This window comes from Macadamia integrifolia, chromosome 9 (assembly GCF_013358625.1).
Source record: "Macadamia integrifolia cultivar HAES 741 chromosome 9, SCU_Mint_v3, whole genome shotgun sequence".
NCBI lineage: Eukaryota > Viridiplantae > Streptophyta > Magnoliopsida > Proteales > Proteaceae > Macadamia > Macadamia integrifolia.
Window position 1 is genome coordinate 6,075,249 of NC_056565.1, and position 18,352 is coordinate 6,093,600.

The 18,352-nt window shown below is 37.0% G+C and overlaps 2 protein-coding genes across 7 annotated transcripts in view; both read right to left on the minus strand.

The window, feature by feature from the left end:
- Positions 1-3,110: 3,110 nt before the first annotated feature.
- Positions 3,111-10,241, minus strand: LOC122089935 (AP2-like ethylene-responsive transcription factor PLT1). Of its 5 annotated transcripts, XM_042659709.1 has the most exons (11): positions 10,101-10,198; positions 7,844-7,898; positions 5,995-6,173; positions 5,549-5,912; positions 5,343-5,425; positions 5,186-5,194; positions 5,017-5,105; positions 4,705-4,778; positions 4,503-4,553; positions 4,093-4,169; positions 3,111-3,991 (listed from the first exon to the last, which is right to left on the minus strand). In XM_042659709.1, exons 3-11 carry the CDS (start codon positions 6,128-6,130, stop codon positions 3,279-3,281), a joined length of 1,596 nt encoding a protein of 531 aa, XP_042515643.1. In that variant the 5' UTR covers positions 6,131-6,173; positions 7,844-7,898; positions 10,101-10,198; the 3' UTR covers positions 3,111-3,278. The 5 variants fall into 5 exon arrangements, with proteins under 5 accessions (XP_042515643.1, XP_042515646.1, XP_042515642.1 ...); XM_042659712.1 differs by lacking the exon at positions 7,844-7,898 and having other exon boundaries at positions 10,101-10,241; XM_042659708.1 differs by lacking the exon at positions 7,844-7,898 and having other exon boundaries at positions 10,083-10,234.
- Positions 10,242-13,355: 3,114 nt separating this feature from the next.
- The window catches only part of LOC122088922 (neutral ceramidase 1-like), a 17,219-nt gene continuing 12,222 nt past the window's right edge, over positions 13,356-18,352 (minus strand). For both annotated transcript variants that reach the window (XM_042658299.1, XM_042658300.1), the window contains 2 exons: positions 17,884-18,053; positions 13,356-14,099 (listed from right to left, as the gene is read on the minus strand). In XM_042658299.1, the coding sequence (XP_042514233.1) occupies positions 13,551-14,099; positions 17,884-18,053 (719 nt within the window). In that variant the 3' untranslated portion in view covers positions 13,356-13,550. The remainder of the gene's footprint in view (positions 14,100-17,883; positions 18,054-18,352) is intronic.

The window sequence follows — 18,352 nt, forward strand, 5'->3', positions numbered from 1 at the left end:
GGTATTAGGCTTACTCGAAACCAAACCGTTAAGAGAGGTTTTGAATTTTTTGTTATTGGTTTGTATTCGGGTTACTCTTAGGTTTCTCAAGTCCATTTTGGGTTTAAGAGTATACATAAGAAAATTATGGAAAAATCCTAGTATTTTGGGTTTCAATTTCTTATCAAGTTACTATCGTTTAGCTCCGATTTTTATCGAGTTTGATTTCAGTTAATGCATTCATTCGGTAGGATTTTAATTTTAGTTTGATCCAATCAGTTTTGATTTTTATCCATTCACACTAGCCCGTTGTATGTGTTGAAAAACAAATTCTATATATCAGATTAGTGAGCAGTTTACTTAAAAATAAAAACGAAACAAGAGATGTCCAAAACACTTTTACGTATTTGCCTAATCAAGTATTAATTTTTATTTTTTTTTAACATGATCATTCTCTCTCTCTCTCTCTCTCTATATATATATATATATATATATATACACATTGGTATAATTGTTTGAAAAAGTCATTTACTTATAAAACGGTTGGATAAAAAATAAAAATAAAAACTCTACACTTGCATATAGTCGTTTGTTACATGTGATCTTATCCAAAACTAATGGTCCGAATGCCAAATCATCATCTTACTCGTTGACCAAAAAATAATAAACTTGTAAGAATGAATTTCTACCATTAGCATGTAGGAACACATTTCTAATCAAGGAGTGGGGTTCCCTAAATGCCCTAGTTTAGAAATCCTCCCATCATGTCCTGAATAATTGATTCATGACTATTCATTTTGGGCCTAGATATGTTATGGGAAAGGATCTCTACCTCATCATCTTGTAGATTTGGGTAAAGGACCCATACGAAGTCAGCTTGTGGATTTTTTGACATTCTCTTACTTAAAAAAAAAAAATTCATTTACTCTTTTATATATATATATATATATATATGGAGATTTAAAAGATAACTTCTCACGAGAATAAGTTAAAAAAACCCAATTATGGTAGGCTACACGGTTGAAAAGGACTATTAAATTTGATAAGTTTCTAACTGAGAGAACCTCAAACATATCCATTAGGCAATCTATCAAATCATCGGGACACCAAGGAAGAAATTATATATTTTCTTCTTTTACAAAACCCCACTTAATAAGCAACCCAGCATTATGGCAGATATTTATCCTAGAGCATGGTGAGAACCTACCACTGCCCTTACCAAGTTTAGGTGTAAAAAGGGTAATGGAAAGGCTATGAAAAAAAAAAAACCACTAGATTATCCAAAATTGTGTTTTCCCTTGAAATTTAAGGGGAAATGGTTCCTACATGCCTGTGTTAGAAACTATTTTCACACTTCAACTATTCTTTTTCCATGTGGATAGTCTCTCATGTTCAATTTTAACGTCTAATTTGATTGAAGGAAAGCGTATTTGTCCGGAAACATAGGTTACACTAGCATTCCCATGTTTCAATCTCTCTCTTTTCCTTTACGCTCTTAGACAAAAAAAAACTCTTCCTCTATGATTGAAATATCTTCCCATATATTAGCATGCATCTTTAACAAAATAAATAAATAAATATTGGAATGTGTCTACTTGTATATCCATGCATTCCTTCAGTATTCCAACCACTACCATGCACTCTTTTATCCTTGAATTTCAGATTTCTTTGCTTAGCTTGTGGCCTCTTTAAGCATGGATCTAAAAAATGGAATGTAATAGTCAATATCGACTGGATCAGAAATGTATCAACCTTGATCGATTCCTAATCCCATTCCACATGCATGGTTCAAGGGTAAAAATCGTAATAAAAACTGTTTTTTTTTTTTTTTCCTTTTTTCTAAAAAAAATAAGGGTAGATCTATCAGATAAGTCCGATCCAATATGTTCTATAATGATATAAGAATGGTATCAGCCTTGACCAATCCCATAATCGTTCCCAAGTTTTAAAACCTTACTCTTAAGTGAAACTTGACATGTAAGCACACAAGACTTGAAGATCTACTTGTTCACAAAAGTTGGGCACACCTCATCTCTCATGTGAAAATTATCGAATTTAAAATGGGCATATAGAGATGGTTCCTATCATGGGCATGTAGAATAGGAGACACCCTCACTAGTCACTATGATACCCAAAAGATCTATATTGTTAAATCAAAGCAAAGCAAAGGAAAGAGAGACAAGACCCTAATTCCTGAAGACGATCCACAAAGGAACCACTAAATTCCCCAGCAAAGATCCAAGTTTGATCCTTGAAGTGGAAGAATAAAGCACAGATGATGGTCCCTTGAGCAAAAATCTCTTTTGATGCCCAATTTTTGAAACCCTTTTATACCGCTACTTAAAAGAAATTTTATGAATAAAACAAGACGTAATTAAAAAAAATGTCAAGTGCTAAATAGAGAGGTATCATTTAGATAATACTTAATCCAAAGGTAAAAGGTTATTAAACTAATTAGAAAATGATTTTACCAAGCATCAGAATTTTTATTTTTATTTTTATTTTATTTTATTTTTTTTATTAAAGATGGGTCTCCATCCTTTGGCTTAACTAGTCCTGCAGACCCATATTGACCCCACAACCACATGGGTTAAGCCTCGCAGACCCATATTGACTCCACAACTGCATGGATCATACCGGGGTTGAATGAGAACTAGAACCACACACTTCCATTGTATCTATTTTTTTTTTTTTTTTGATAGGTAGGGAGAGAAGTAGGTAACAGCCAGGAGGTTCGAACTTGAGACCTACCGGTGAGCATGGAATTTTTGCACACCACAGTTCACCAACCGCACAAGGCAGTTGTTGTATCTAAATTTTTTCTAGACCTTCTATAGACAATAGACTATAAAATATAAATCTTAACATGAAGATCCCATAAATTCCCATTTGTATCTAAAATTTTCCAATTCAAGCATGCATTATATAGAATCAAGGTTTTCTTGCATGGTATCAGTTGCTGCCAATATCGATATGTATCAATTGTATTTGGTTGGATCGGACCATTTTACCCCCAAAATACCAAGATATTGGGTTTTTCAAACTGATATGACTCATATTGATTAGGTATCGATATGAGTCGGCCAATACCAATACTGATAAGATACAAATACCTAAAACCATGCATTATATGGAATAGAACACATTACTCATATATATGCGTTCCTTGAAAGTACTGAATTAATTAAGGAAAAAAATAAAAATAAAAATAGAAATTGTTGATGACAAAGTATCTTATAGAAAGATCAGAACATAAATCAAATCTCAAGTTTAATTACCTTTACCTTCCATAAACAAAGTTAGCTATCATTCCACATTGGGAACACACCATGGCTTGATCCCTGAACCGGGTCCGCTGACCAGCTTCCATAACCTCCTGAGTTGATGTTATACTCACTCTTAACAAACCCAAGATCAGATGTGGATCCTCCCATGCATGCAACTGAATTCACAGAAGATGAGTTTGCAGCCACCATGATCCCATTGTCAAGGTACCCAGCTCCATTGTAGTTACTGTTAGATGAGCTCCCATTATTGTTATCCATAATAGAGACAGATGATTGGCCCATGTTCATCATACCATGAAGAAAGTAATTATGATTGAACTGAGATTCTTGGTTAGAATGGATTAAGGAAGGGGTGGGTTGAGGCAACTGGTAATGTTGTTGAAACTGGGAGACCTGGTTGTAGTGAGTGTTCTGTTGGGGTTGTAGGGAAAGTAAGGGCTGAGGTTGTTCAAATGTTGGCAACAAAGCATAGCTAGCCTGAAAATTACTTGAGCTTCCACTGTAGAAACTGGAGCTGAGAGCATTCATTTCATCTCTCTTTCTGGATGCTTCTAGCACTTGAGATTCCTTTATGCGCTTGGCTGCTCCACCTCTAATGGGTAGAGATCTGCTTTCAAGAATGGTCTTCACATCATATCTGTTTATGTCAAAATTTGTGACTGCACTAAGCCCTCTAAACTTTATTGCAGCAATATCATATGCCTCTGCTGCTTCCTCTTCTGTACCTGTCCATCCAAGAACAATATTAGTTAGACCATGTTGTAGATTTTCTATTCTTCCTTTTGCTTTTTAAAATATTTTTATGCTGATAATCTCAGGAACTTACTGAATGTGCCTAAGTAGAGGTCCTTGTTTCCTGCTACCCTCCCAATTCGAGCTTGCCATCTTCCATGTTGATGATGCCTGTCCAAAGGGCTTGCATATGAGAGAGAGAGAGAGAGAGAGGTAGGAAACGAGAATCTTAAACAATGAAGAAAAGAATGTAATGCACAAACAAACAATCACACAATTGCACACAAGGATTTAATGTGGTTCAACAATTTTGCCAACGTCCATGGTGAGATGAGATTTGCTTCACTATCAAATTGAGAATAAGGTTAAGCCGCTTGTCCTCACATCTCTCTCAGATTGATTACAGAGAAAGCACTCTAGCTATAAATAGCCGAGAGAGAGAGAGAGAGAGAGAGAGAGAGAGAGAGAGAGAGAGAGAGAGAGAGAGATTATGATCTATAATACCTTGTAACCCCACGATACATGGATGCACCCCTTGAAAAGCCGCTGCTCTTCCTGATAATTAATGAGGAGAAAAAGGAAGGGAGAGAATAATATTAGATGCAAAGTGATCTTTTATAGAAATTCAAGCAGATCAGTTAAGACGGGAATTCTATAGATGAAAGGGAAAATCAATTATAATAATTAACAATCGAGCCTAGCCTACCTTCTAAGAGATGCAACAAATTCTTGTCTTGTCATATGCTTCATCTCCTCCAGTTCCCTCTCATAATTACTTAACTGCAACAAGATATGGACATTCCTCAGCCATCAACCAACAATAACAGTATATTTAATAATCAATACCCACCATTAATAATGCATCTGGAAATAATTTCCATGTCAGTACAATGAGAATATAGGGTTTATTTTTGTAAAATATATAAACTGATTATGAAACCCTAATGAAGTTGGAACATTCTATTCCAAATCTAATACAGCATTTCCATGATATCAGACCCAAGAAAGAATGACATACAGGAAAATTTGTTGTTGTGGAGGTTCCCCAATACTTAAGAGCTGCCAAATCATAAGCTCTAGCAGCCTTCTCTTCCTTGTCATACCCTCCTGCTCAAGAAAATCTCAGACCAGGAAAAGATTTAAGTTAAACAAGACTAGATGTATAAGATTTAGTTACTTTTACTCACCCAAGTAGACTGCAAGAGGTGATGGGAGCAACAGCGATCCACGGGCGGTGTCATGATAAAGGAAAGAATTAGTACTAACATTTTCAAGTTATGTAGGTCATGGATGAACACAACACAACTAGATATATATATATATATATATATATTGAAGCTTCACCTTGGCGACCTTTCCTTGCTTGTCCTTCCCTTCTACAACTATTATCCCAGAGATGAGCTTCATACCTTCCTGTCCATCTATGCCTACATTTACACCAAAACCAACAGTTTACATGTACAATTTTTCCCCCTTCTCAGAAGGGAAAGGGGAAAAAAGATATCTATATATTCATATGAGATCAAAAAAGTAGAAAGGTATATATCTACCTTGTTACACCTCGGTATATCGATGTTCTTTGCCCGAATGTATCTACAGCTCTTCTTGGAGCTGAATCAACAGCATTATTACCACTACTGCTCTCACCATTGGTACCCTCAGTGCTACCCATAGACAGTGTCAATGACTGTAAATTGTGACCACTTCCAGAAGAATCATACTCATTAGTAGTAGCAGCCACTGACTGCTGTGCTGCTTGTTGAGTACTACTAGAGAAGATGTTATAGTCAGATTGATTTGCTGTAATTTGGTTAAATGGTGGAAGGTCTTGAGGGTTATCAGATTTACAGACACCAAGAAAGTCTGCCACCTTTGGAACTTCGTCGCCATGAGTAGAATTGATCAAGTTCCAATCTACAAAATAAATAGGAGTCAAGAATGATAAAGATATAAAAGAAGAATATAGGATAAAGAAGATGAGAGATTATATATTCACCTTGGATTTGGAAAGGGTGATCAACAGTATCATTCATTAACCCTAGAGAGAACTGATGAGACTGAGGTGTATGGAGGTTATGTAAGGTGGGATGAGGAGGAGAAAGAGGGAAAGATAGCCAGTTGTTTGAGTTCATTGAGCTTATCTGTGACAGGAACTTAGTAGTATTTCAGGATTATCTGCATAGAAGACAAGAAATACTGAGAAAAAGAGTTAAATAGGAAAATGTAAAATGGAGAGAGAGAGAGAGAGGTTTACCAAAGTAAACTGAGAAGGATTTGTATCAGGGATTTATCTTCTTACAAATTTGTACAGGATGATAAGACTTTCACTGAGAGAGAGAGAGAGAGAGAGAGAGAGAGAGAGCAGAAGTTATGAAAGATTTGTATCAGGAGTCTCTCACTCTCTCACCCTCACTACTGTATGGTCCTTTGCAAGAACCAGGGATATCTTCTCTCTCTCTACACAGTGTGGTGGTTTGCAACTCTTATCTCTTATTCTCTCTTCAAGTAAGAGGTTGCCTACCAACTCCCATTGGCCATTCTGGGTGGCCAGCACCAAATACTAAATTGCAATACTTATTACAATATTCAAATAAAAGGAGGCAATATAGTATATTTTGTCTTATAGTCTTACCAGTCAGATAACAGTGCCGAGACCAATGGTCATAAGGTCTTTGTCTTTCTAGTAAGATATTATGGCAGTAACCCCAAAGTTCTACATGGTTTCTACGTGGATTTGCAGATAACACTGCTACAAAAAAAATATAGACAGACCTAGCTCCAAGAAGGTTGTGGCCCTCTTGGGTTGGGTCCCATGTATGGCTCTTTTTGGGTCCCCCTTTGCATCCAAAAAAAAAAAAAAAATACCCATTAATTCCTTACACATTACCTTGCAAAGCTGGTATATATCTGACTCATTGTAATGTAAACTTGCCACCATCGATCACAACATTCAACTGGAAATATATGGATCTCTTTGCCTACTGGGGGCAAAAAAGGGTGGGGGAAGGGTTGTGTTTGGGGTTCTTTCTCATTTTGTTTTTTGTACCATCCCCTCCCCCAACCCATGCATCGCTTCCCTCTCTTGCCTACATCCAATTTGGTTTCTTGGAACTCTAGTACTCCTCGGCCTCAGCAATAAATGACTCCTCAAAGCCCAGCATTCCCAGTCAGTGAATACCCTCTTAGCCGAAAAGTCTCCATCTCTCTACGTAAAGTTTACTGAACCTCTCTCTTCTCTTGTCTATATTAGATTAAAATAATCCATAGTTGATCCTAACACAGTCGTGGATCAGTTCCTTAAACATAACCCAACTCATGGCACACATGCATCCCATTTGAATGGATATCTTATCAAGGAGAGCTGAAAGAATCAGAAACATCTATCTGACCAACTTAAAAAAGATAAAAACTAAACAATTCCAAGTGGGTACCCATGAAATCAAATATATTAAGGAATCCTATAATTAAGAGGTCCCCGCATGTGTCTTATATGTACTTGGTGAGAGTTGTATAAGGTGGGCACCCGACAGATTAAATAAGAAAAGACTTATAAAATGAACTGGTAAAAGAGAGTTCAGAAAACTTTGGTCAAAATCCTGCAATTCTGTTTCATTAAAAAGAATGAAATAAGAATGACTAAAAAGGTTTGATTTGGTTCCCCAAGTAGAAAGGTGTCGACCACTTAGTTGGAATCCGCACTCGTCAAAGTCTCATTTCTTTAATAATCTCCTCATTCTTATTCTTCTTTCAAAAAAGCAGAGGAGGATGACAGTAGACAGTAAGTCTGTAACCCTTCATGTAAAGCTTTGTTAGGAAATGGGAAACAGTGCAGGGAAGAAGCTTACCGACCAGAAAGTGAATCAGTGAACACAACTGAAGTAGCAGCTATTCGAACTCCACCTTCAGAGAAAGAGAGAGAGAAGGGTGAAGAGTTAAAAAGGTAACCAGATGGGATTTTATTTAAAAAAACAAAATGAAAGAAAGTAGAGATTGATAAATTTTTTTGTTGGGTAGCAAAGAAGGAAGGTCGGGTTGACTCAAGTGCTCCTCAAAACAGAGGCAAGACCCACGTCTCTCGCTTTCAACCACAACCCCACAAGCCCTTAGCCTTCTAAAGAAAAATATTTTGTCCAAAGTATAACACAAGGGACGCAAAGAGAAAACAAAAAACCAGCAGGAGTAGTAGAAGACGAAGAAGAAGAAGAAGACGAGGAAGAAGAAGAAGAAGAAGAAAAAGATGAAAGAAAGAAAATACAGAAGATGACATTGCAGAGGGTGATGAGTCATAAGTGGCGGTCAAACATTTGCCGCCATTAAAGGCTTATTAGAGAGAGAGAGAGAGAGAGAAAAAAAGAGAGGTGTGCTTGGGATTTGTCTCCTCTGTTATTATTCTTTTATGTTGGGTTATTGGAGTCTTGTCTTGGATTTGGTGCAGAGAGAGAGAGTGAGAGAGAGAGAGGGGTTTATCTCTTAATATAATATCCCTGTAATAAATGTACAGTCACGCCGGTTCAGGTGGTAGCGGCCAGGTTCCATGGATGATCACCTACACGTGTAAATCCGTATGAGGATTTTTTTTTTTTTTAAATGACAAACAACAAGAACTTCACCATCCTAATAACCTAATTTAAGTTTTTACATTTTTTTTTAGTGAACAGGAAATTCATGAAAGTTTCCATCCATTGTAGAAGAAGTTCAGTCTTAGTCTCAGCCCTAGTCCAAGTCTTAGTCTTAATCCTCACAACTTTTTAAGCAGTTTTATGAGCTAAAAAATCACACAAAAATCTTTATAAATTACATTTTTTTTTTTTTGGTTAATGATGAACCCTTTTTAACACACAATGTCTTGGACCAATGGAACTACACCCGGAGTGTAAAATTACATAAATATTCATCATTTGAGTCAAAAGTGGAGATGAATAAGAAGACTTATAAATTAAAGATCCCCAAGACCACTTAGCTCCCTGCTCATTAGAATCCACCTCACAATCTATGCATTATTCACCCAAATACTCTCTTTCCAGAATCTCTTCATTAATGTCAATTGCAACCCCTATAAAATGACTTTGGTTTTCTGAGCCAGTACATCCCTTGCATAGCCACAACTCATAGAGATAAAGCTAAATTTTTTAAATTAGTGAAACAGATCACTACCTTAGACTAATAGATCTATCAGTGCAACCATTGCATATCATAATTGAATGACCAACATAAGATAAAGCTTTTACCTGATGTTCTATAAGAGTCATATCAACAATTTCAATCGGGAAGACTCATTAGGAAAACCCTTGTTAGTAGAAATCGGGTTTGACTCGATTCTCTCATGGAGCACCCATAGTGGGGGAGCACCCAATGGGGCTGCACAGACGGCTAGGGTTAGAAACCCTAGCTAGCTAGATCTCTAAATATAAAGGTCTGGCCATATAACCCTAAGAATGAGAGTAATTGTTGTGCTTCTCTCTCTCTCTCTCTCTCTCTCTCTCTCTCACTCCTAACTGTAAGTGAGTATATCTAAGAATTTCCATAGTCGTCCTTAGATTTGGAAGGTGGATTATCGTGAATGATGGCCTTTCCACAACCTAGTGAGATTGTTGCAAAGCGTAGCTTGCATAATTGGAGTTTGTGTGGATCGAAGTATAAGGCAACTAGATCTTCTCCACTACGTGGAAAGCTACATCGATGTAACCCTAGATCTTCGTTAGGTTTCTATTCTACAAACCTGAAGACCCAAATCTGCAACCTGTATATTAATAGCACCAAACAAAACCAAAGGGGATTGAATAACATTTGTAAAGCACGTTTATTTCAAAAAATCCAAATAAAGTACAAAGTAATAGCAACAACACTAATAAACCTAGATCTTTCGATGGAAGACAAGGAAGGAATGCATATCATAGATTAAAAAAGACTGATGAGAGAAGATGCCGAAAGGAGACCAACCCTTGCGATTTTCATGGGCTCCTCTCTAAAATCTAGCATTCAGAGAATCCAAGTAGTTGCAAATCGAATTGGAAAAATTAAAACAAGACATCCAAAGATGTAAATTGAGTTAAGAAAAACTTGAATTAGAATTGTTGTACTAGCCTGGGAAAGAAGAGGCACCTTCCATAGCCCTAATTTACAGTGAACTCGATCCACCATATTCTTCCAAATGACTTTTTCCCCTTTCTTAGGCACAAGCCGCACAATAGATGGTACCCAAATAAAGAGAGCCTTATTTCTAAGTGGAAACCCCTAAAATCTTAAAAATTCTCTCTATTAGGCAAGGATGTACTTGCTAAAAATGACTCCACTTTTAGAAAAGTTAATTTGTTGACTCCATAAATCTTGAATAGATTAAGCACCATTTTCAGAAGCACGACAAAAAGTAAAAGTATCATCAGCAAAAAGCAAATGAGATATCTCTGAAGTGTTCCGATTGACTTTAATACCCTTAACATATTTAACTTCAAAGAGCTTTAAGCAATTTAGATAATTCTTCTATAACAAGGATGAACAAGTATGGATTAAGAGGGCTCCCTGACGGATGCCACAAGATGGTTCAAGAAAACCAAAGCAACTACCATGTAATTTAAAATAATATGTACAAGTTGAAACTACATAACTGATCATATCACATTAACGAGGATACCAGAGATGATTGAAACCTAAAATTCAAACAACGCCCTGAAGAAACCCCATTCAATTCTATGATCATAAGCCTCAGAGTGGATTTCCAACTTCACATAGAGGAACCCATAAATAATGACTAAACCCTATTTACGTATTTACATTTAGGCCAACCAAACCCCAGTCCTTTTTTTTTTTTTAAATGGCTGTTCTCTTTTGTATTATGTGGAGTGGGTTGTGGATTGTCTTCGAAGAACTGAAAATTTGTATATTTTTTGTTTTTCCTTGCGGGGTGCCTTTGAGGGATGAAAATTTGTATCTCTATATTTTCCTTTAAATTGTTGCAATGGAGGTTATTAAGGTTATTGGGAATTCTTTGTAAACACAAAGAGGCATCAAGAAGATGACTTGTTACCCTTTCTCCATTGCGGGGTGACTTGTTACTCTCATCTCTTTTGTACATGGACGTAATCATCTTACTAAACCATATACTTATATCCTTCCGTTATGTGATTGTTTGTTTACTCTTCTATTCATTTTCTGCATCATGTGATATCATTGCCATACGCTCCTAGCCTCATTGAAACCTGGAACCACCTTTGCAATATTCCCAGAAGGCCTAGTGCTTTGAACTACTTCTGCCTCATAGACTTTCTTCCTCTCTTCAGCTTGAAACCTAATGTCCCTTGATTTTCATGTCTCATCCCTCATCACAGCTTTATTGTCTGAAGAGTTTTTATTTTTTCTCCCCACTTAACCTTTCCTTCTTCAACATAGCATCATCATCTCAAATTACTACTTTATGTTGGATTGTTGCCAAAGATATTAGTCATCTTTTCATTTCTTCTCCAATCACCAACTCAATATGGAAAGGAGTCTAAAAAATGTTGGCCTTACTTCTAATTCAATTCTGCCCTTCAAAAAGAGGGGTAAAATTGTAGTTTGATGGAGAATGAGAGTCATTTATCCATTAGAGCAAACCATGCATCGCTCCAAAAGCAGTGCTGGAAAATCCAAAGGGAAAGGAAGGCAATATGGGAGAGATAACCGGAAGTGCTCGTGACTCCTCGATATCAAAGTGTTCGCACGTGCACCAATGCCCCCACCCTAATAGGCTTTCAAGTTAGGGTTAGGTTGGGGTCAGGGTTATAGCCTTGTAGGTTTACGATCCCATATATAACACAAAAATTAATTATTCTAATCTAATCTAATTATGGGTTTCACAATAATGGTTTATATTAATAATTTCATTTAATTAATATAAAAATTGTCGTTTTATCTTAGCAATGTATACTAATCCCAAAGCCCAAAGGAAAAGAAGTTTTTTTTTTTTTTGGGAAATAATGGTGAGTTAAAGAGAGAAATTACAAGCTGTTAATCCCAACATGCCGCTCAAATGGAGGAGCGGGTCGGGTCCATAATCCGATGTCTCTTTTTTTTCCCTCCTCTTATGAAGAGCCTTCACGCATGCGCATGCACACGCATGTCATAACAACATAGCTTGCCATTCACCTCACCTACGTATCCTACAAAATCCTACAAATGAGAAGTCAAATTTATCTGTGAAGTTATAGGTCAATTGGGATCCGAATTGGGTCCAGCCGGATCTTGATGCTAACTCAATCGAAACCCTAGAAATTTAGAATGAATTGATTGCTTTGAATCAGTCGAAAACTAGATTTGGGCTCGGTTGATTCTTCTTATCTAGATCTGATTATGATTCGTGAAACTAGATTAGAGCATAAATGGATTGTGCTAGTTCCAATCCACATTCATTCAAACTGGTTTCGAATCCAATGACAAGGTTTGTTACATTCATGAGTGTCAAAGCTCACTCTAAACCGGTTGGATTGACTATAATTAACCGGTTTTAAGCTGGATCAAACCAAACCAAAACCCTAATTGTATTTTATTTCAAGCTGGATTTTATATAGAACTAATAAAATCAAACAAAAAAAATCGGATTGAACTTAATTTTTTATACACTTTCAGCTTAAAATAAGTAGAAGAAATAGTAAAAATTATTCATCTCCGTATTATTGCATTTTGGTACTTTTCTAAAACTATGAATCAGAGAGTTAAATGAGCTTTCTTTCCTTACTTTGATTTAAAGTAACTTTCTTTGCTTACTTCAAAGTAAAATTTGACCATTGAAGTGCAAGTTGGGTCTAGTGCTCACTCTCTCCATGGTGAGAATCACAAGTTAGCCGAGTTTTCTCTTGGTTAAACTGGATGGACAGATAAATGCAGCATCTGTGAATTGTCAACAACCATGTCTCTCTAAACAACCATTTTACTAATATATTTGCTTGATGAAGTTGGGTTATTTTTTTTTATTAATCACAAGTTAGAAAAAAAAAAAAATGAAATTGGGTCATGCCAAGATTGCATGAAGCAGAGAGGGGGAACACAGAAAGCTGAGAGAGTTGATGTCCAAGCAACTCGCTGAAGTGAGTTACAGGCTTTGGGGAGATAGGACAACAAACCATTGTAAGGCAAAGAAGAAGAGGAGAGGAGGAGAGGCTGCGGATAATAATGGTTCAAGAGATTCCAGAATGGATCGCTGTTGGATCCGCCAACTTAGACTGCCGGAATGGGAATGGACTAGAAGGGGCTTGGGAGTGTGATTAGACTCATCATCACTAGACTAATTTGACTAATTCTGACTGTTAGATATAACAATGGTAACTAGTAATAGTGATACTGATGTGCTATGACATTTTCTGCACAATGGTTATCACCTCAATATTTTGTTTTCTGCATCATCTATGACTCTCCTTATTTATATATGGACTGGTTGATACACAAATGTGTCAGCAGAATCACCCATGACCCGGCTTCACCCCGCTGCCAACCGAAGTAGGAGCCAATACACATACTCACTCCTTGTCACAACCAAAGTATAAAAACCATATTTAGTAGATGCTTTACATTGCTCATTACCTATGCCACTACAAAGGCGCGGGATGAACCTGTGAAATACTCTACAGAACCAAAAAGGCTCTTTGAGGCACCAAAATGTCTTATCCTGTACACACCTGACACTGCTGATTGTGGGATTCTCCATTCTATGGTTGCCCAACTGTGAGTGCTTAGTTTTGAAGGACGAGACCATATAAAGCGCAAGCAGAAATCATCATCATCATAAGCTGGTACCCATGTTTCCTTGTCATGGAAAAACTCCACCAGGGCATATGTTCCCTCTGTCATGAGGTCATTTCTAGGGCAAGCTGACCTAAAAGTAGCTGATACCATGTCCCCTCTCTTGAATGTAGAATTCTGAGGGATATCATTTTTACAGTCCCCAAATTGAGCACCATGTGGGGTTGCATCCAAGATGACAGGTGTTAGAAAACTGAATTGCTTGTCGAAGAGATCTGGGGGCTCTGGACCTGGAGCAACAGTTAGGCCACTGATGAGAGATTCTGCAAGCTTCTTAAACTCTTGAATATAGGCGCTCAGTGTATGTGGACCATACAGTGTGGAGGCACCCTGAGAGATACAATATCATCAATAAGAACTGAGAAATGTATGGGACTTACATCAAACACAATGAAATTTACTTAGGCTGCACTTGGTTGTCACATGGAATGAAATGGTCTCGCTCTCATCGCTTTCATAGCATTGTACATAGTAGACTTCAACCAAAATGGATGCATTCCAGTCCATCAAAAAAAAAATGAGGCAATGTTATGGTAATGCTGCAATGTTCACTTTGTACAAATCTAAAATGGCTTTCACTTTGTATTTACTAAGATTTGAGAAAATTTTCAAGCATCATTTCATGAATGCAAATATTATTCAGCCTTCTAGGCTTTTTTTTTTTTTCCTAGTATACATTTTTCTTTACTTGAGGTATTTGTATTACAGTAACCCCCTACCACAGTTATTGTTCTCTTTTTTTTTTAGGCAAGCTGAGCAATAATTAGTTGTTCAGGTTTCAGGGTTTCAGGAAAACAAACCATTAACTGGGATACATATGCATTTATACATTGATTGCCGTTATTAAACATGGGATTAATTCATTAGTTCAGTATATATAATCTAAAAATGACATAGCTGCCAGCAACAGCCAGGACAAATTTAAAACTGAATTCCTGAATAATCCAATTCCATTAGTTTAGTTGGGTGGAAACCTCTTGGAAGGGAAAAGGCACTAAAAACCAATCAAACAATCTTACCCATCTGCCATGAACTATAACTGGACAAACTAGGATATTTCTATAAGTTTACGAAAAAGGCATAGAGCATAGATAGTATGCTACATGGTTTGTCTTTCACCAATCAACTCTATTTTGAGCTATGTTTGTCATAATTCTCAGAATCCCTGTTGAAGGTTTTTACTAGCTGCTAAATGGATGGTACAGACAGAATCACTAGTCCTCTTAAGTTCAACAGAAGATCAGACAGATAAACAGCCTATTCCAAGTCTCTCTGAGTGTGTGTGTGTGAACTCTCAGCCTTTTGGTTTATTCAAAATAAAACAAAAAACTATAATCAATTAGTCAAATCTCTCTTAAGTTTAATTGAGTCCAAGTAGGAGTACGAGTTTCATGTTGTTTTCCTGAAAACTAAAACAAAAACTATATAGTGAAAAATCTCTGCAAACGATCCATGTGTCTTAAAATATGGAACCGAACTACGTCATAAGCAGGGTGACTTTATGAATTAAGTACCCCTTGAGAGTAACATATGTAATAATAACATACAGCGTCAACTGCTCCTGGGCAGAGTGGTTTCATTGAAGACTTGTATAAGGGTTAATCCTGGTATTTATCTTTGACCAAGGTCACCTGCAGGGGGGGGGGGGGAGGATGTAAGATTCTTCCGATCGTCTTTCTTGAATCTTGATCAGGGTACTAGTTTTTGAACTTTATTTCCTGGGGTTCAAGTTTTCTGTCACTAAAGTTATTTAAGAAGCCCTATCATGAAACCCCTTTTTCATGTCATCAACAAACCCCGTGCCCAAATTCAACTAAGGAATTCCCCCACCCCACCCCTCTCAAACAAATAAAACTACATGCTAAAAAGTTTCACAACGAAAAAAAAAATTGATTGTTTCCCCTATACCATATAACCCCAAGAAGCGAAGAGTCCTAACCTAGATATTAGAGCTCACACCATACAAAACCCTACCTGATGTAAGACTAATTACCAAGGTAATCAGTCCCAGTAGGATACATCATAAACTCGAACAAGAGTTAGAATAGATCAGATTCACCAATAAGAACAGCTCTGAAAATATACTCAGATTTAGGTCAAAACTTGCATAAACTGTATCTCACCAAATAAGGCTCCATTGGGCTGAATTGATTTTACGTCCTATGTAGACAACAAACCCTCAAAATTCGGGCTGATTCTGCCAGATGAGTAGTGAGTTATGACGATGGCATGGAAAATGAAACTTTTGGTGATTCTTCAAGAACTTGGTCTGGGAGTGTCAGATGATCCTCAAATTTGGATCAAGTGGTCCTCCTAAGGTCCTCAACAAGCCCTTAAAATCCTGCAGCAATCATAGATCTGGTCTGGTAGATACAACGAAATCTCTTCCTAGGAAAACCATGTAACTGAAAATTGATGGGTTGTGTGTGTGTGTGTATTTTCTGATCAGCAATCTTAGAGGGCTTCAATCTCACTTTAAATATTATAAAAATATTTAAAAAAAAAAAAAATGAAGAAAGAAAGATGGAAGAATAGAGAAAAAGGGGGTAGGGGAATGGCTATCTCAGCCTGGGCCTCTCGCCCACAGTTATCCCAGTTGTTGAACATCCTATCTCAGGAATAAGGAGCAGAAATGGCTGTAAAATTCATTCTTTAATTAATTCTCAAAAGTATTACATAAGAGAAGGTACAACCTTACAATTTAGAAACAAACCCAAAATAGAAACTAACTGATTTTAGAAAACCAAATGCTAACTTGTTCACTAAGAAACTAACATAAGATCATAAAGGATTTTTCTAAAGGACTAAATCTTACTTTGACTACTTGTTAACAAAGAAACACAAAAAAGAAATAAAAAAGAGACCAAATCACTGTTCACGGATACTGTTCACATGAACAATAATTTCTGGTTTTGAGTTGGCTTAATAGGCCAACACTGGGGCTAGCTGGTATGGTTTGATGGAACCAGTAGCCCCCTTCTTTTGCAGGCTCGATCTACATCTCTACATTCGAGGAAATGAATGTTAGTAATCTTCCTTCAGCGTGGAAAAAGATGCATGACGAACAGAAAGCCATGGAAACATGAGAAGGATGAGTTTCCGCACAAACATAATTTGATTTCAGCGGCATGCCCCATCACCAATTAAGTAGTTCAGATGGATGAACTCAAAAAGTGATTAATATTGATGAGGTTCCTTGGTGTATGTTTTCTGTTGATGACATTGTTTTGGTGGATGAGACAAAAGCAGGAATTAACGCAGCAGGAATTAACGCCAAGTTGGAACTATGGAGATCAACCTTGGAATCAAAAGGTTTTAAGATAAATAAAATAAAAATGGAGTACATAGTGTGTAATTTTATTTACACTAGGACGGATAATGAAGGATGAAAATTGATGAGAGGAAAATTCTACTAAGTGATTATTTTAGGTTTCTACGATCAATCATAAATAAAGAAGGTGATATAGAGGATGATCTTTCACAGAGAATAAGAATATGATGGATGATGAGTGGAGAGGTGCGTCCAGAGTGTCGTGTGATCAACATATTCTTTTAAAACTTACAGGAAAATTTTATAGGATAGTCAAACGACCAGCTATAAAGTATGTGCGGACTGTTGGGTGGTAAAACTAAGAAGGATAAAGTAAGAAATGATCATAGTAGAGCTAATTTAGGAGTAACTCCGATACATGATAAGCTACGAGAAAGTCGTTTGAGATGGCATGGCCATGCTCAACAGAGGCCTTTGGATGCTCTAGTACAGATATAGTGATTTGATTCAGATTGAATGAGCTAAAAAAGCCAGGGGCAAACGTAAAATAACGTTAGGAAAAATGGTGAAGAAAGACATGCATAGCTTAGGCCATGTATCAAGTATGACCTCAAACAAAGCTGATTAGAGGATAAAGATCCATGTAGCCAACCCCATTAGTTGGGATAAGGTTGAGTTCTTATTGTTGTAGATGGATGAACTCAAGAACCATGCGTGAAAAATAGGCTCAAGCACCCACCTGAATAAATTTTCCACAGAAACCAGGAAATAGAAAGTTGCCTGCAAAGTATTTTAAACAAGCACGGAATCCAAGGTCCAGTTATTTCAAGCAGGAAGGCTTACCTCATACCTCTGCACCTGATATTCCTCAAATGTGGTAATGTACTGTGAATATGCATTTGTCAACCCTGCTATAACAACATGCACTTTGCTGTTGAATTCTCCATTAGGTCCAGAAGTAAGCACTGACTTCACAGCATCACGGAGACGCCTACCAGCCATTGTTGTGAACTCTGTAAGTGAACCAAGACATTAAAAACATTGACCTGTTCAGAGAATAAAGATACTAATGGAAAACTAGTATATAATGTTCCAGCAACAGTATTCCTCACAAAAAGTGGCATAAACAATGCACGGAAAGTAACTGCAGAAACAATGAAACCACCTTTAGCCAATGATCGGCCAAGAACCTGCAGCTGAGATTGCTGAACATGTGTGTGTGTGTGTGTGTGTGTGTGTGTGTGAAGAGGGAGTGGAAAAGATCTACAAAGAAAAATCAGTACATTTAAAGAAATAGGGAAGAGAAAGGAAC